The 19,414-nt window shown below is 41.6% G+C and overlaps 1 protein-coding gene across 1 annotated transcript; it reads left to right on the forward strand.

Moving 5' to 3' along the window:
* The first annotated feature begins 1,263 nt into the window (after positions 1-1,263).
* On the forward strand, positions 1,264-18,886 carry IGFBP3 (insulin like growth factor binding protein 3). The gene is made up of 4 exons (XM_058832934.1): positions 1,264-2,310; positions 6,610-6,836; positions 9,460-9,579; positions 15,737-18,886. The coding sequence occupies exons 1-4, from the start codon at positions 1,926-1,928 to the stop codon at positions 15,860-15,862; spliced, it is 858 nt and encodes a 285-aa protein (XP_058688917.1). The 5' UTR covers positions 1,264-1,925; the 3' UTR covers positions 15,863-18,886.
* Positions 18,887-19,414: the final 528 nt, after the last annotated feature.

A 19,414-nucleotide genomic window follows, 5' to 3' on the forward strand; every position in this document is an offset into this window, starting at 1 on the left:
TTTCAAGATTAACAGTATCATGACCAGTACCTTGAGCAATAACATGTATACTTCTCCCTTCCACTTGAATTTTGACTCATTTGAACAGCTGATGACTTACTGGAAGATGAGCTTCAGTGTTAATGATGAAGGGGTTGAAAGTAGAACAGTAGTCTGTCTCATCGTCCCCACGGCAGAACATATTTGTATAAGCCAGTATCTGTGAGGACTGCTATCTTTATTTTTCATGAGGAGCAAGCTTCTCTGACTGAAACACCATATATTTGTCTATATATACACCTCACCATCCTCTTTCTCATTAGAGTGCAGTAGAGCTTCAGAAAGAATGGTCACAAAATTTGGCGCTGCCAATTCAGATTTTCTCAATCAAAGTTAAGCCAAGTTAACAGGGGGAGCAAAATATCCCTAGTGAAATGGGAAGAGAATTTGCAGTGGCCTGAAGACAAATACGTGCATTGTGCAAAATCCACGCAGAATTTCGGTGTTGGGAGTTTGAGGGGGATGGATTGTTTGTCTTTTTTATACTAGATTTGTACGGACATTGGAATGGAAACCGTTTTCTTATATATGGAAGGAAAAAGTTTTAAGAGTACAGAGAACACTTAAAAAAAAAAAAGAAAAAAAAAAAGAAAAGTTAAGGCACATCCACGAAGATGGGGCAAGATACGGACCGAGTCCTGGGCCAGAGAGCAACATCTTGGCAGAAGTGGGTGTGGTCGTGCACATACATTTCCCCCCAGTGTTCTTGGAAACGTAGCTGTCATGTGTGCTGGCAGCCGCTCTCCAGGTATGCCCCGAACCTGCGGGCGGCCGGGCGTGTGCGAGCGCGGCACATGCGCGCCTTCGCCAGGGTCCGGGCTCTCAGCCCCAAAGTGGACAGGATTGTAGCTCGGAGTCCAAAAAAGGGCACTCTCCGCTAGTTTCTCTCGCCTCTCTCGGTGCCAAGGAAACACACACGGTCACGGGGAAGCGAACACGCACAGAGAGACCACTTTTTCTTGAAACTAGAGACACACGACGTGGCCCTCTCGCCGGAGCCCTACCCCTCACAGCTGATTTCTAAGAAGTGCCCATAAACCCCCGGCAGCGCCGCGTCCCCCGCGTACCCCCCCCGTCCCCGGCACCGCACCGCACCGCCCTCACAGCCCTGCGTGACCGAAGGCTGGATCCGGCGAGGGCCGGCGCTCCCTGCCGCGCCGCGCCGCGCGTTATTCATGGCGCGGGGCGGGCCGGCGGCCGCCGCACTATATAGGGCGGACGGACGGACGGGACGGGGGACAGCTGGGTGCGGAGTGGCGGGGAGTGCAGCGGGGCAGAGCGGCCGGCAGGCAGCACGGGGAATAAAACGAAGGGAGCCTCGCTTTTTTCTTTCCCCCATCTCTATTTTTTCCTTCTCGGTACTTTCTCCTTCTTTTCCGAAACGTTTTTGGACTAAGTTTTCTTCAGACCGTCTGGGCTTGGCTTTTTTTATTTTTTTTCACTTTTGCAAAGGTTTTTTATTTATTTTTTCCTTTTTTTTTTTTTTTTTTTCTTTTCCTGAGTGTTGTGTGTAGCAAAAAAAGAGATAAGTTACTGTCGAGCCAAGTAACCCAGGCGCTCTGCAGGGAGGAGGGGGCAGAAGAGAAGGAAAAAGTTGCCTTTGTTGCTAGCGAGCTTTTGCTGCCTTGATGTGACGGCGGGCAAGCGACTGCAGAGAGGGCCGGCGTGCGAGTGTCGGCAGCGCGGCTCCCCGCCTCCTCACGCCGGCAGGCTCGCGGCCGCCCGGCCGGCTGCTCCGCTGCCCGCAGCCCCCTCGGAGGCGGCTGGGGCTGCACTGCACCGCTCCGCTCCCTCCGCCCGCGGCGGCGGCGTGTGAGCGCCCGCGCAGGGCTCTGCCCGGCCGGGGTGCGCGGGGGCGGCTCCCGGCGGCCCCTCCGTCGGTTGCCATGGTGCCGCGGCCCGGCGTGCTGTGGGCAGTGGCGGCGGCGGCGCTGGCGCTGCTGGTCCGGCGGGCGGCGGCGGCGCTGGCGGGGCCGGTGGTCCGCTGCGAGCCTTGCGACGCTCGGGCGCTGCAGCAGTGCAAGCCCCTACAGCCCGACTGCCCCGAACGGGTGCGGGAGCCGGGCTGCGGCTGCTGCCTCACCTGCGCCCTGCGCGCGGGGCAGCCCTGCGGCATCTACACGGAGCGCTGCGGCGCCGGGCTCAGCTGCCAGCCGCGGCGGGAAGAGGCGCGGCCGCTGCAGGCGCTGCTCGAGGGCCGCGGGCTCTGCACCAACGCTACAGCGGGCGGCAGGCTGCGGGCCTTCCTGCTGCCGGGACCGCACGCTGCAGGTAAGGGGCTGCGGCCGGGCTGGGAGGCGAAGGGGTGGCTTTCCTGCGCGCCGCTCTCCATCTTCGCTGCTTTCTTGTTGGGCTGGGTTTTGGTGGGTTTTTTTTATTATTTTTATTTTTTTTGTGTGTGTATGCCGCTTTCTTTTGTTTTAAGTTACAAAGGGAGCAGCACGAGCGGGGAGGCGTGGGCGAGCTCACGGCGGAGCTCTGTCTCCGGAAACGGCCCTCGCTCGCTGTCCGCCTGCTGCCGGCCCGTGGGCGGGGGGCTCTGCCGGTAGCCACGTAGCCGAGCCTGAGATCCTTTTGAAGGAGGTGTGCTTTGACTGAAGGAAAGGACAATTAACCTCTTCCACCTTATTTATGTGTACACCGGTTTTCTTCAACACCGATGCTGAGAAGTAGCTCCTCGCAAAAGAGGCAGAGCTGCTTTACTAAAAAAAAAAAAAAAAAAAAAAAAAAAAAAAAAAAAAAAGGAGGGGGGAGTGGGGGAGGGATTGCATGTGGCTTCTGCGGGTGCATGGGACTGGCAGGCTACAGAGCCTGGATGGAGGGAGAGAGCGGGTGTAATCCTCGCCGTTTGTCCCCGGTGTACCTGGAAGGAGAGTGAGCATAAAACTCAAGAGAGTGGGGTCTAACTTCTGCCCTGCAGCGTGGGTAAGCCAGGGAAATCTGAGCACAGAGAAGAAAAGACAAATTTAAATATGCCTTTGGCCTGCAAAAGTGGTTATTCAGAACAAAGCATTGGTACAACAGTGTTTAAAAGGACGTTGTTTTTTGTCTGTACTACAAAGAAATCCTTGGTCAAACGAAGATTTCCTGTACCTCTTCCATGTCTTGTAGTGAGATACTCACAGAATGGGTTTTATTAGAAAAGGAAGGGATGGTTGGAAAAAGTTCTGTTAGCATGCACATTTTAAAATTTAAAACAGGGAAACTTGGGATTCAGATTGAGAGAGCACAGTCCCTTTATGCAAGCATTTAATTAAACTGTTTGCTAACCAACAGCAAGTATGTTAACATTTATTTAATAGAAAAGTGTGTCAAAAGGCTTTCCACTGTTTGCATTTTTAAAAAGCCTGAAGATTTTCTGCCGGGTTGAAGGGACTCTTCGATTAGCTATTCCTTAGCTGAGAAAGTGGCACCAGTGCTCCAGTGAACTGCCTGTTAGAATAATAGGAGATGCCTTATTATAATTATTTATGTGCTGCTTCCAAGCTGTGACAATTTGAATGAGTGGTTGGCGGTATTATCTGAAGTTTTTAATCTCCTTGGAACATCGAGTAGCTTCCTTCATCACGTGCGCTTGGCTCATCCTGTTCATCCTTGGAATAGCACTGGAAACAAGAAGTGTCTCCTCAGTACTAATATTTAATCTAGGGGTAGTGCTTTCAACAGTGACTGTTAGAGAAGGAGAAAGGGAAAGACAAGTTGTACTTAGCTGAAAATCTTTCCATTTTCAGCTGAATTCTTATTTCTGCATTCTTGTCTGAGGGAGAATTCCCATTTTGAAATCCATAGGAACTTTTGATTCCTTAAAAAGTGCATTGTAGGATCCTTACAGTTCACATTCAAAGAGTGAAACTTGCAAACTTGGTGTGCAAGAAGGGAGAAGTACCCAGAACCTATATGATGCATAGTGCCCAGTTCCTCATACTCCACTGCTAGCTTTCAAGCCAGCACTCCCTGGTATACACTTCTCTGAGCAGGATCACATCATCTCCTTTACATGCAGACATGCAGATAGGTCCTGCATCACGTGCTATTCTGTTGGTCCTTCCTAGTTCACAGAAATTGCTAGACGTTGGTATAGACCAGAGTGTATTACAGTAGCATCATAACAAAAACTGTAGTAGGCCACTGACATTCCAGTTGGTTTTTTTGGGCACAAAAGCATTAAATAGTAGCGTGTGCATTTGTAACCCTTTTAATCTCAAAGCATTAAATAGTAGTGTGTGCATTTGTAACCCTTTTAATCTCAAAAAAAGAAAAAAAAAAAGAGAATGGATAACTCTCATTACTTGCAGTTCTGTTTCTCTTAATAGGATGGAAATCTAGCATGAGACCAAGTTTTGTGAAAAGGAGTTAATTAAATGTGCTTTACAGTTTAAGATGTGGCAATATGACCATTTAAATCTGAAGTGTAAGAAGTGCTACTGAACTATGGTGGCCTCTCTAAAATGAAATGACCAGACATGGTCATGGATACTCAGTGCATGTTAAGAATATTTTCTACTTATTTTTTGGTAGAAGAGAAAAACTAATGAACTGGACTGATTGCAGAAAATGTAGATTCAGGTTTATAACATTTTGATGACTAATTTCTTGCAAATTTCATTGAGAATATGGAGGAAAAATACTACTGTTTCAGAACAGGACATTAAACCACCAAAAATATGTTCAAATACTGCTGAGTCTGACTTAAACCCACAAAAGCCAGGAAATTTGGACTTAAGACTTCCTTAATCCATTTGCACTGTGATTTGGATTTTCCTGGTCAATTATGTCCACTGCCAGCAGTGGCTGCACTAAAACCACCAGTACCAGAATGTTAACTCAGAACCCTCTTCCTCTTCCCCCATTCCTGTGTATTGGCAGTGCCACTGTACTCCCTGTGTTGAAATATTTAGCATCGACGAACTATGTGAATGTGGACTTTCAGTACTGAATTTCTCAGCTTTTGTGATTTTATTTTATTTTATTTTTTTTTTTCTTTGAGTGAGTCATCAAGTATGATTTTAGTATGGGATGTTATCATTGTGCAGTCCCAATAGGATTTCCTTAAAAAAAAAAAAAAGAAAAAAAAAAGGAAGCCAGGAGCTGAGACGGCAAGAAGTGGGGCTCAGTTATTACTTAGCTGTTAGGAATACCTTAACTGGAAAAATTCCCTGGAGGAAATGGAAGTAGTTACAGTTGAACTGCAGGAATCACCTAACAGAGAGAAGTGCAGCATAGACAAGTACCTTAGAAGGTACAGGAACACTGAACTTTTGGAGTATGCTAGGAAAATGTGCTTCTCCTGACTTTTTGTGGATGGTAGTTTAAAGAGAAAATAGTTTTGAAGCTCAAGAGGAAAAGTGTTTGTCGTTGGAACCACTACAGAATGAATGGCGGTTTTTGTCCATTACTTTTAAAATGTGTTTTGTACACCAATAAATGTTCTTTTTTTTAATAGCAGAGCAATGAAAGTGTGCTGTACCTTTTCTGTCCCATTCGGTGTGTTGAATTGGAATAAAGTTAAGGAAAAAAAAAAAAAGAAAGAAATGGCTACTTAGAGCCAGGAACCTCAGCGAGCTAGAGTTGATAGTATTAAGGGGAAAAAAAGAAAAAAAAAAAAGAAAAAAATTACGGCCCTGGGGCAGGCAGAGCTACACTGCAGCCCGTAAGTGCCCGAAGCCGGTGGCGTTTATCTGGCGTTGATGAAGTCAGCAGTGGCGGAGGGGAGGCATCCTCGCCCCGGCGCCGGTGGGGCTGCGGCGGGCTTCGCTCCTGCGGTGCCGGCCTGCCCCCTGCCGCCGGCGGGCGGCTCTGCAGCGGGCAGTGGGGGCGAGTGGCCACCGCGGCCGTGGCTCCCGGGGCAGCGGCCGTGGCTCCCGGGGCAGCGGCCGTGGCTCCCGGGGCAGCGGCCGTGGCTCCCGGGGCAGCGGCCGTGGCTCCCGGGGCAGCGGCCGTGGCTGGTTTCCTGGCCTTCAGTACAGCCTGCGCAGGCGGTGCTGCTGGGCACTTCGCTTGGCCGCGCTGGGAATGCTTCAGTCACAAAGCTCATCGCTTGGCAACAAAGGTGCTGACACGTGCAGAATGCTGCAGAGTTCATATTTTTGTATATTGCTTTGTATGCTGCTATATATTTTTGTAAAAAATAAAATTAAACACATGGACTAATCTAGTGGCTTGTTGCTTGAGGGGAGACCTCATCATGCTCTACAGCTTTCTTACAAAAGGAAGCAGAAGGGGAGGCAATAATCTCTTCTCACTTGTGACCAGTAATAGGATCTGAGGGAATGAAGCTGTATCAGGGGAGGTAGAGGTTAAATATTAAGAAAAGGCTCTTCACTCAAGAGGGTGGGTGGGCTCTGCAGGGAAGTGGTTGCTGTAGCAAGACTGACAGAGTTCAAGAAATGTTTGAACAGTGCTGTCAGGCATGTGGTTTGATTCTTAGTGCTGTCCTGTGCAGGGCCAGGAGCTGGACTTGAGGAGCCTTGTGGGTCCCTTCCAACTCAGGATATTCTATGTTTCTATGCCCTTACAGACACAGCTGGCAGCCAAGTAACATCGTTTCTTCTGCATTTGTTCTTTACACAGGAAATTTCAGTGATTCAGAAGAAGACAGGAGTACCAGCAGCGTAGAAAATCAGGCCATTCCAAACTCTCACAGAGTGCCAGATTCCAAGTCACATCCACCACACATCAAAATAGATATCATCAGGAAAGTGCAAGCCAAAGATACACAACGCTATAAAGTCGAATACGATTCGCAGAGTACGGATACATTGAATTTCTCTTCTGAATCCAAACAAGAGACTGAATATGTAAGTATTTCTGTAAATAGGAAGGCATTTGTCAGCATATGAATGTGTACATATGTGAATATATGTGTGTGTATATATATATATATATATATATGGTGTGCATACGACAAATAATTACAGTAAATAGCTGAAGAGTGGAAATTGTTGCAGCCTTTTAGGACATTCTGGCATTTTAACTGGTAAATGTATTGACTCTGCAAATGCATACACAGTCAGCAGACCAAGAAGATTGTGTTCAGAAAGCAGTTAGGACTAACATAATGATGTTTACATCAAATACAAGTATGACCTTCACTAAATTTTCTTAGAAGTTGAAAGTTCTTGTTCCTCCCTGTGTCACACATTTGTGTGAGTGGACTTGGGACAGGTTTAATAGTGTCATCATTAAACTTGGTTGCAAACAATGTAATTGAGTTGCAATAATGGAAAATAGATGTTTCATGTTGAATGTAGTGGCACTGTGTTCATACACTGCCTGATGCAAATCAAGAGAGATAAGTTTAGGCTGAGCTGAGGATTAGGATCTTGACTAGGCAGTCACTGTATGACATGCTGAGCACTTCCACTTGCAGTTGCTGTTTGGTGCTATTGCCTAAAAGCAAAGTCTCATGAGTCACATGATCTATCATTGCTTCTTATTGCCTATGCCCTGTGAATTTGCAGGGCAGTCGGAGTGTTGTTAATCTGAGGGCAAGAATAATTCTCTTTCTGGCCATCCAGCTGATAACCTGTGCCTTTGGCCAGATAGCTTGAAAAATGCATCTGGATATACTTTGGCCTTTTATCAAAACAGGCATGATGAAAGCAGACATGGCTTCTCATCTTCAAAAGAGGGTTTTGAAATTTGTATGAGGTGAAAACCTCTTCCTGAAGAGAGTGTGGCTTCCAAGCGAAGCTTCATTTTTAGTTTGTCACTGATGTCCACCCATCTAGTCATATCACTTCAGTATCTGCCTTCCAGTGTGTCCTCCTCTGAAAAATGTGAAGTAAAACTGCCATCACTAAAAGAATGAAGGTTGGTCGCTCTGAGGAAATAGATTCTTAACTAAAACGAGTACTGATAGTTGGGTTCATGAGCAAAGGTATACCAGTTTACCAAGGCTGCTGTGTCTTTACGAACCTGAAATAAGTCCATCAGGGACAGGTGCCTTTGTCAGCAAATGCTCTAGTTCTAGTTGTGTCTGAATGTTAGCTTTTGATACTAGTCTGGCTGACTTTGGAAGATTGCTTCAAAATAAAAATTTTGAAAAATCTTTTTGTAGGCCTAATCTGGGACCAAATCTCTGAACGTCTGTCATTTGCACTCAGTGCGTTTGAGCAGTAAGAGAAGCCATTTAAAGCCTGTGTTTATAACTTGTAAGATCGGTACAGGAAGAAAATGTGAAGGCAACAGGGAAGGTGTACTGACCAAAAACTCCATTTTAATCTCCAGTAGTGCTTTGGAGATTGTAGGCTTTCAGACACTCACATTAAATGTCCTTTACATGAGCAAACTCTTAATATTACCACTTGAAAGTATAAATGTCATTACTTCACTAATTAAAAACAGCACCAAATGAGTCTTTGTGCCAGTGCAGCAATTTAAATGTTTTTAAACCATGAATCCATGTAGAGAAATTTTTTTGTATCTCTGCTGAAGAAAAGGGCTGGTGGTGCAAGTCAGTGATATACCCAGATAGCAGTGTAGCTAAGCACAGAGTTTGTAGGCTGTGCCACTTGAATTCTGATCCAACTGCTGACACTGACTGCCTTCTTGGCCTCTGGCAAAGTGTGAAGTCCTCCGCTCTTGATTTTCTGAATGCAAAGTGAGGCTCATAATGCTTTACTCCCTACCCTGAAGGGCTGCCTTGAGATATAATTAGTTGGTGTTTGAGACACATTGTTTGACCAATGCACTTAGAACTGCTTCTTGGAAGCTCTTTTTGGGTCATTGTCCTAGAGCTAATCCTCACTACCTTGTTTTCAGCCCTTTGCAGATGAAGAAAGTGAGGAAAAAAGTGATGTACTTATCTAATGAGACTGTTGTGTGCAACTGGTCCTCTGTATGACTGCATTTATTTGTTTCAGTTGAAATTGGGAATTGTTGTCCAAAGCTGAGCTATTTTATATATACATTATGCCAAACCACTTATTTTCACTTGAATCAATTGCATTTAAGCTTTCAAATCCAGCAGAGTCACAAAAAACCAAATGTCATTGGGGAAGGCCTATCCAGTTGTGTATTTCCAGTGTCTACTTTCTTCTTTTCCCACTAGGTGCAAGGCCAGCTTTTCCAAATTTAAGTTATGCTATATGTGACTGATTTACATACTGGTTAAGCCTTCCCAAAGGTATATGTGACTGTGATTTCAACTGGAAATGCCAATATGTCCCGCAGCATAGTGCAGGGCCTTCAATCCTTAGAAATCAATTTATCTTGAATAGAGCAGAAAGTCAGATTTTTTTTATTTTTAATTTTTTTTTAGTGAATAATCTGATTTTGATATATTCAGCCATCTCTCTGCTTTAATGGATTTGTTTGGATTTGAGCTTTTTTGACCTTTAAAGATTTATTAACTCTTGAGTGAAAGATGGAATTTAGGAGCAAAGTTTCATGTGTTTTTTAAAATGTGCTTATTAACAGGGTCCATGTCGTAGAGAAATGGAAGACACTTTAAACCACCTAAAGATCCTGAATGTCTTGAGTCCCAGGGGATTTCATATTCCAAATTGTGACAAGAAGGGATTCTACAAGAAAAAGCAAGTAAGTACAGAGTTTTGATCATTTCAGTGAATGCATTTCACCTTTTCTGCATCTTTGTTGAAGGATCTTGATAGCAAGGTGCATTATATATCATTTTGCAGAGGAACTAGTTAATTTCCAGTTTTAAGACCTGATCCAATAGTGCTGAACCTTGTCAAGTGGGGTTAGTATTTTTATTTTCTGTTGATCATGACAACAGATTGATTTGAGAAACTTCATACCTAATCACACATGGGTTGACTGGTGTCCTAGATACTAATGCCCTTTGGTTTAAAATAAGCAGTGCCTCTACAATAACCCACAGAGCTAATGTTGCAGTCACCATATGACTGCAATAGATCAATGCTTTGAATTGTAAATAGCTGCTTGAGAGTTCCTAGAAGAACTACACTGGATCATATTACATAAAGCAACTTGAGAAAGGTATGTATCTGTCCTTTATGTGCTACACAGATCGCTTCCAAAATCCAAGTCATGTTATCATGAAAGTGATACTTCTAGTAGTTAGTCTGAAGCAAGGATGGTTTCTCAGCCCTTTCTGGTTGTGAGGTTTTGACCTTTCTTGACAAATGCTGACCAAAACTGTGGGTATTTATGTTTTAGTTGTGTTGGAATGAGCTACATCAGTGTTCTCTATTCAGTGCTGCCACTGAAGCTTGTTAAGAACTTGGGGAAGTATAAGATGTGTCAGGTTCTTTGTTCAGTGTGCACATCCCATCCAAGTTTAGCCTGCCTCCAAATATGCATTTCTTGGTATAATTTCAAAATTTCCTGAATTCAAAGGTTTCTCTAAGACTTTTCCCAAGGATAGATTTTGTTTGTGGACTATCATATCTTTCCCTTTGGGTTTACACGAATCAACCTCTCTGTCTCTGGTAACCAAAGGAGTGGCTGACTGTTGCTAGCGAATGCAGTTCATAGGTTGGAAGTGAGGAGTCAATTGGCTCTGACTAGGCAACCTTATTTTTGGAATGGTACCTCTCCATTTTTTGGCTTTCAGCTTTCTTAGAAACAGTCTTTCCCTTTCTAGTATTCCCTGGAGCTCTGCAATAAGCTGTCAATGTCGGATGGGTGCATTTATAACAGGGGTGAGATTTCCAACCTTCCTTTCTGCCATCAGTCCAGCATTGACAGTGCTGTTTGACCTTTGGTACATGCTGCTGAGTTTTTCTATGCTTCCCAGCTTTTCCTGAGCAGATGGTGGCAACTCCCAAACAGGGAAAGTTTCTTTTTGTTGCCTGGAGCTTTGAGAAGCCTGCGTCAGCCATGTTATGCTTCTAACGCTAACAGAGAGCAATGCTCACATCTCTGTCTGCTTGTTTTCAGAAAATTCATTGGGCTGCTATGCAGAGTGAGACCAGGACTGTGTTTTGTGCCTCTGTCATAAAAGTATTTTCTTAGCTGTTCTAGAACAGCACATCATTTGACTGTGTTCAAGGCACTCAAGTGTGCCGTAGCCCTTTTCCTTCTCTATGTATTATAGAAGACTGCAGACGGGTATTTACTTTGTTCAGTGGATCTTCCTTTCATCTTTCTTTAGACTCTGAGGTTTTTGCTTTGTCTGCAAAAATGTGGTGGTTTGCAAGTAATCTCTGGCATTGTGGGTAGTAAATCAGATCCGCACTAAGCACGTATTAAAGTGGCTTACTTGAAAGGAGGACTGTACTTTAAAATACAGTCATAGTTCTATCACCAAGGCAAAGAAAAGGAAATACAAAGGAAAAAAAATACAGAAGACAGATAATAGCCTTGCCTACTATTTGTTCCTAGAAGCTGATTTACGAGAATAAGGTGTTGGTACAAAGCAGATGGATACTTTTGTCCTCTGTGTGTTGTCTGTGCTGCCTGGAAACTCTTAAAATTTCTTTAGGAAAGGTTCTTGCACTATGTGCAATAGCCCATCCGGTCAGCATATATAGAAAATGAAGGGACACTTTCATACCTAACCAGCCTTGTCAAGCACTGTGCCAATTTACACAGGTTCCAGTAGTTGCAATGGTAGTTTGAGATGACTCAGGGTCTTGCAGGAGATGCCCACAGATGGAGCCCACATGAGTAAACATTCTATATGAAATTCACTTGGGTTGCTGATTCTGTAAATGAGCCTTGATCAGTCCTGGGAACAATCCCTCAGAGAAGGGACTTAGAGAGGCAGCCTGCTTCTCTCACCAAACCAAAAATAATAGTTGCCCTCATAGAATTAACTCCTAGGAAAAAAACATCAGTTTGAGAAGGGAGTGAGTACTGTCCAGATGAAATTAACTCTATGCAAGTAATTGTGACAATTGTGTTTGTTTGTTTTTCTTTTTGAAGCATCAGTATCTGATATTTTAGATACTGTGAGTGGTGTCTAATCTCATTAACAGAATGCTATGCTGTTCTATTAATTCCCTTCATGCCATTGTTAGCCATGTTCAGTCTGTAATTGAATTATATTCTATTGTCACAAAATTCAGAATAATAGGTTAACAGTAAAGCCATGAACAGTAATAGGTTGACAGTAAAGCCATGAAAAAATGAATGCAAGCTAGGTATTTTGAATTCTAGAAACAGTTGTCAAAACCATGGTCTAGGATGAGAATGGAGTAGTTTTGGGTTAGTAGGACTCTGATAAATTATGATCACGCTGGCACCATTAAAACTCTTTTAGGAGGCACTCACTATTTCTCACGTATTCTGCCTTCCTGCTCATCTGGTCTTCCATTCAAGTTGAAAGCACTTACTTTCCATGGATATCTAGAAATTGATTTTTCAGGAATAACCATGAAGAATAATCTGCATATGTGAAACACTTCTAAGAACATAAATTTATATGTCAGGGTATAACATGAAAAATATTTCACACCTTTTGTTTATACATAAACTTTAAAATCAGACCTACTAAAATTTATGATTCCTTGTCTGAATCACACATGTAAGGTTGTAGTATTCGACTGTGCTATATTGGTATATTTTTGCATAATTAGTTGATACAGGCACAGTTCTACCTCAAGCATGGGAAAAAAGGTTTTGATGAAATTAGAATTATTATATGAGGCAATTACTAGAATTGCCCCATGTTTGTATACTGGAGCCAGATACTAACCCAAATGTGAGCTGGCATCGTTCCACTGAAAACAGAGCTGTGCTTGCCAGGAGCCAAAACGGCCTGAGGTATATGTCAAGGTTGTCTGCAGTCTGTTCCTGAAGACCATGGTTGTAGCTCCATGGAGCCCTCTGGACTGACCAGGAATTCAGTGGGATACCATATGCTCTGCTGTGCCCCATAAATGCCTCTGTGGCATTTCTTTGTGGAAGGGAGAGGGGCAGGTGGCATTGAAGATGGCAGCTGGTGTTTCTATCAGAAGTAATTACTGTCTCCACTGCTTGGGCAGTTTTCCAACTTTTTAAAATTATGAAGTCGTACTTCATGAATAGCTGAATAGAGCCTAGAAATGTATGTGGAATACAGAATTCATACAAATATTTTTATATATGTTTTTCCATATGACCTGTCTACCTCTTCTGTAGGGATTGTTGTCTGTTTCCGGATAAAAGCATCACTTTTTAATCAGAAGTGCTTTACTATTGACAGCATGGCTGAGTGGGTAGAAAAAAATCACTTGGAAAAGATAAATAGTTTTCTCATAGTGTTCAGCTATTGAATGATCTAAGGGTTTTGCTTTTCAAATGGATTGTCTAGAAGAAGTAAGAAAAATAGTAGTAGGAAAGGCGTTTTTGCAGATTACCTTCATGTAGTAATTAACTCTGAAAATTGATTGTGCAGCTGTAATCAAAGCTTCCAACAACATGAGAACTTTAATTGATCATTTGTTTTGAGAGTGAAGCAAGCCTATGAATCAGCGAGAGTTGTGTAACATACTTCATATAGTACTTCTAAAAGGGGAGGCTATGTTACTATTATTAGCAGAAATGTAGTTTCTTTGCCAGAGCAACAGGCTGGCAGCCAGAAGCCCTATGCTCTTTGGGCTCCATCTGTGCCTACTTTGTTGGGAAAACAACTCTAGAAGTGCTGGTTCAGTTTCCTTTTTGTAAAATTAATTCCTCTGGTTTGAGCATGAAAAATTTAAATCATTAAATGTTAATAATACTTAAGCTAGAGTTCAGTCCATTCACCATCAGCACTAAAGAAAAATTTTCCTTGACATCAGTAGACGTTGAGCAGTCACCCATGGTCATCCTGGAGAATATATCTAAGTTCTAGTCAGGCTTTTGAGACAATAAATATAAGTTGTAGGACTTAAGTTTAAAGATTTAGTAACAGATAAGAACTGAAGTGCAGGTAACCATTTAGTTCAGTGAATGTAGCTGTTCTCCCAATAGGTTTGAACTTCTTTATCCTCTTCTAAATCTAAGCTGATGTGTACGTTAAGCTGGATCTTGTCATCCTACTGCTGTCCGTTTTCATAGGGCTAATGCCAAAGCAAATTTGCAGATTCGTAGAAGAGAAGGCATTGCATTATTTTTGCATTGGGCATTTTACTCAATAATATATCAGAAGGGTGGGTTAATTTGCAGTTATGCTGAATAACATTGCTTAATTTGTGGTAAAATAAAATAAACAAGATGCTGACTTGTTTGAACAATTTCTACCTAATGTGTGACTGGCTTCCATCTCTCTTCCACAAGGTCTTAGTGACGACTACTCTGTGCTGCCACAAATTAGTTGGCTCATGGGCCAGTGTGCTGGTGCAGGCTGTCTGAAAGTGATCTGTATTCCTAGTTCTGTCCAAGATAGCACAGTCACCTGAGATACTAAACTAGACATGGAAAGGATCAGTCACTTTGAACAGCATGTGAAGCCCAACACTTGCTTCATGTTTTCTTGTGTACCTGCACATGGGAACGGTGCTTATGTGAGCCACTGGCCTCCTGAGACATTGGGCCATGCCTGTGAGACTCTGGAGAACAAGAAGTACAGGGATAGTGGTGAAGTTTACCAGATTGTACCAGCTTGAACCTCTGAAAACCTGAATTACTCTGAATGTGATCTCAGAGGCAACAATTGCTCTGCTTGAATTATAGACTGGACAAGGTTGAGAGACATAAGTAGCACCAGTCTAGCCAATCTTCCTTCATACTGGTAATGCAACAGACAAAACCACAGGAAACTGGGTGTGCTTGTCTTGTTGCTTCTTTTGTCAGTATGTCCTGAGTAAACAGCCACCCTTGTTTGCATTTGAAGCAAATCCTGTATCACCAAATCTCAACACATGAGCTGACAGGGAGGCTATGTTTTGACAGTGAGGCTGACCATTGCAAACCTAGTGAGTTTCTGGATATGTCTTACGAATGGGTAAAACCCTTGCAAGGTCACAGAGGCTCATGGTAACGTAATTGCATCTAGGGTTGCATACTGAATGCAGTCTGCAGCATGTCCCTTAGTCTAGTCTCCTTTAGTCTAGTTTTTGCCATTCTTGGTTCCTTGGGAGGAGCATTGCTTACTTAGTATGTAGTAGACTTTATAATGCATATTTACTGCGTTACTGCTTCTAAAGAGGTTCATTGTTATTGCCTGTGATAGTTTCAGATTGGTCAGCATTGTTGGTGAATTCAAGCAGTTAACGTAAAGTGGTCATGTTACAGACTAGTAGATACACCAACTTTTTAATAGAAAAATATGCATGTAAAGTTCTAGTTCACCTAGCAGCTTTTGCAATAACTGCACTACAGAAGGAGTATGTATCTGTTAATAAGTGTCAGCTACACTGTTAATTTCCTGCAGTAAACAGATGCAAACCAAGTGTGTGTCTTGTTGCAATGGTTGTCTTTGCCAGACCTGTTCTTTAGTGTAGAACATATCTGCTAAATTTTTTTTCTAAAGATAGGTCCCAGTCACTAGCCCATGCTGTTGCATGGTATTCAAAGGGGGCAGCTGTCTGGCCCAGTATGATAGGGAGCACTTCCTAAGCCTGTTTCCTGGTAGTCCTCAGTGCAGTTTTATTACAGAGTAGTTGGGCTACAGAGGGATTGATGGAGAGAGAAGGTAAGTTTTTATTGAAATACTTTGTAGTGGTAACAAATATTCTGTTTGATTCTGTCAGATATGGTCAGGATATTGAGGTGCAGCTATCAGAGGAGCAGGAATCCCTGCTGTCTAACACTACAAGCAGTGAAAACTAAATTCATGCTAACTGGGTCTTCTATTATGTTTCAGTGTCGCCCATCCAAAGGCCGAAAAAGAGGTTATTGCTGGTGCGTGGATAAATATGGACAGCCGCTTCCTGGGTATGATGGGAAGGGAAAAGGAGATGTCCACTGCTATAACTTGGAAAGCAAATGAGGGCTGGGTGCCAGCTCTTCTGGCATCTGTGCACGGCCACTGGACCTCACAGAGACCTTGGAGGGGCTGGGCAAACACTGTGGGACTGCACTGTGTGTGGAGTAACAAGCTATGCCTCCTGCAGCACATGGGGAGTTGCAGCCTCTGTGGATGCTGCTGCAGCTGCATCCTGCCACTGACACACATTGAGCTTCCTATGGGATGTGTAGGGAGCTCTGAATTCCCATGTAAACCTGCACTATTGATACCCAGAGAGAGAAAAACAAAAGGCACTTCAGAATGGAATCAGGGAGTCTCCACTGACTTTTTAAAGAATGGCCTGTGACCAATTTGATCCCAAAAGATACTGGGTTTTTTAAAGATTTTATAGACGTTAAGCTTGTAAAAGTATTAAAAAGAAAAACAAAACCAAAAAACCCACAATGATTTAAAGGTTTTTTTACAGGTCTGATGGGAAACTTGTCTTCACGGGTAAAAAGTTTTATAAAAATCTCAAAGAACTTTTTAAAGAAATGTATTTCTAAAATAAAGACATGGCTATTTTTTTCTGTAAAATATATTATGAATATTCTGTTAGTCTGTATTTAATATAATTGTTTTTTAATAAACTTTATTTAAATGTAACATGTGAATACCAAATATTATACGGTAACTTTAGTGTATACATCTGTGTGCAAAGAGAAAGTAAAGTAAGGTTATGGGATGATTTGCAAATATGTCTAAATCTATATGCATACACACTGACCTGTTCTAGGTAAAAGAAATTAATTTTTGAAGCAAAGGAAGTGTTTCCAGAAGGGATTGAGTTTTATTATTTGATATAACTACAAATACCAAGATAATATTTTTCTTAATTATTTTATTGATAATTCTAATGTACCCATCACTGAATTATGCCACTGGAAAGGATAACAATCGCACTGAAGCTCTTGGAAAAGCTTTCTTCTGTCTGTACGTTGCTTCAGTTTGTGCAACAGGGCTTACATTTCCTCCATTTACTGCTTACACTTATACAGAATATTCATGGAGAAAAAATTGCTGTTACAGTACTACTCTTCGCGTTTGCTTATTTATTTTAAAAAGGTGTATCTATTCTGTGTTGTCTTGGTACCTTCTGCCAAAGGACTTACTCTGTATGAGGAACTCCTGTTGAAAACAACATTGACAAGATGGGGTGTTGAGACCCATGCATTTCATTTATGTGACACACAATTGTTGCTTGCTTTGACTATGGTAGAATCATTTGCCTGCATCTAAGCATAGAAAAAGAACCATTTGGTTTAAATAGTTAAACTCACTGTCTGCCATAGTGTTACATGTCTTTTTAATTGGAAGAGAAGTGATTTGGTTTTGTTGTGGTATGTGATGCTTTCACATAAGGAAGGCTTTGGCAAATTTTTTTTTTTTGAGGCTGATTGTTTAATGTACTTTGTGAAAATTTCTGTATGACAGTGAAATCTGGATAAGGAAAAGTGGCCTGTGAAATGTATCATCTCTGGAAAAATAATGCCATATTTTGTATATGTATTTATTTATATATTTTATATAAATATTTTATATATTTATATAAATATATATTCTTATATGTCTCACTATAAATGTTTGATATCACTGTAGAAAAAAGAAGCCATCAACATTAATTTCTTGTTGGGTTGGGAACTCCATGAGGACTAAGGACAGTGGGCTTTCAGCTGCTGGAGCTAGGGGTTGTGTTGATGGGGGAGAGCCTGTGGTGCTGAGGAGCCCATTCCTCTCCCACTGCATGAATTAAAACCATCCTTGTTCCTGCCAGCAATGGCAAATGTCTAGAAACTCTGGTGTGGAAGGATTTGGATATGCAGCTTGCCAGGATTGGGGCAACCCATCACCGTAACTCAGACATTTAATGCCTTACCCTGAAATGTGTTAGCTGAACAGCACTATGAGTGTTCTCCACATCTTTTCAACTTCTAATGAAATGAGTTCATATCATCATTAAAACTGAAATTTTATAATTTCATGGTAAGAAAAAGGTTGTACATGGAGTGATGCTTACTCCAGGCTAATACAGATTTCCTGACACATGGTTACAGAAAGCTTTGTGAGGTGAAGATTTATAGCAATATTTTTTTTGCTAAAGCAGATCTAATGCCTGCAAAGATTTGTTGGCAAAATAATTAATGCTGGGCTTTTTCTTTTTCTTTTTTTTCTTTTTTTTTTTTTGAGTTGTAAACTCAAAAATTATTCTTTCAAATAATTTCACAGAGAGAAGAAAGTTGTACACACACCAATATTTGGGCATGTAATCATAGATAACAAAATAAGGGTTGGATTAATTTAAGTGAGTTATTATTTTGCCTCTTTTTTTAAAATAACTATCTGGTGAGCCTTCTGAAAACAGAAATCAGTTTCTTGTTGTAAGTGATAGCTGCTTTGCAAGGCACATTTTGCAAAGTGCCTTGTATGCATACATTTGTATGTAAGAAGTTTTAACAGCCTGTGACAGGCTTTATGATTCAGGTATTTTGTCAAGTATTTTAATTTTTTATGATTTTTTTTTTTTTACCATTAATATATATATATATAAATAAATATAGAAGAAACTGGCTAGCAGAGGTCCTTAAGTCGTATATTTTATGAAAAAAAACCCAAAAAACTACACCTCAAGGAGCTAAACCTGATTTAGGCATGCAGTCTGTCACATGAATACTTAAGAAATGGCATTCAGCTCCTTTATTAGTACTAACAGTCTTTAGTTATGTAACAGAGAAAACATACAGCCATAAGGGGAAAAAAAAAAAAAATCTGTGTATAAATCACTTTTGTTATTTTGCTTCCAACAGATGTTTTTAAAACAGAAATTGTCTTTAAAAATAGCCCCAAAAATAAAGTCGCACCTGTAATTTAAAGTGTCCTTTTCAGAAGTTGCCTATTAAATATTTTTTACAAGCACAGTTGCTTACAGTATTGGATACTTGCCACTGTCAATCTGATGTCCCTGTCAGTTGACACTGGTGTGAAATGCAAAACAACATTTTTATCTGTCTCAAAAAAAAAAAAAAGAACTTTTTTTTTTAAATCAAAGAATCAGTAGTGGCTTTTTCCTTTTTTTTTTTTTTTTTTTTTTAGCATTCCTATTCCTCTGAAGACAAAGATCCAATTCAATAGACAAAAATACTTGTGATTAAAAGATTTTTCTCATGGCTAAGGGCTGCAATTCAAACAAATATATGTATTTGTGATCTGCACCCAAACAGCAGAATGTGAGCAGCACAAAGTAAATGTATGGGACAGTATCAGTTCAGAGGAAGACAAGTTACTTCCAAGTACAGGTTAGAAATTATTCCTGCTAAGAGCTGCAGTGAGTGGAGAACTTTGGGTTTGGTGACAGAAATTAAACCAATGCATTAGAAAAATCCCTTATGTTTTGGTGCCTTCACTGTCTTCAGCTTCAGTATTTTATTTAGGACTTCTTCAGCTTTTTTCTAGTTTTTAATAAGCTCTTTCAAGAAATTAAGGTGGTCTGAGTAAAAATTAAGAAGCCTCAGAAAAAAATTTATAACTTGTAATGTT

Source organism: Poecile atricapillus, chromosome 2, assembly GCF_030490865.1.
Source record: "Poecile atricapillus isolate bPoeAtr1 chromosome 2, bPoeAtr1.hap1, whole genome shotgun sequence".
NCBI lineage: Eukaryota > Metazoa > Chordata > Aves > Passeriformes > Paridae > Poecile > Poecile atricapillus.

Excerpts from the sequence above, each read along its gene's own strand:
- IGFBP3 (XM_058832934.1), top strand. The coding sequence starts at position 1,926 with ATGGTGCCGCGGCCCGGCGTGCTGTGGGCAGTGGCGGCGGCGGCGCTG. Across the intron at positions 2,311-6,609 it reads GCCGGGACCGCACGCTGCAG|GAAATTTCAGTGATTCAGAA; the intron begins GTAAGGGGCTGC and ends TTCTTTACACAG. Across the intron at positions 6,837-9,459 it reads CCAAACAAGAGACTGAATAT|GGTCCATGTCGTAGAGAAAT; the intron begins GTAAGTATTTCT and ends GCTTATTAACAG.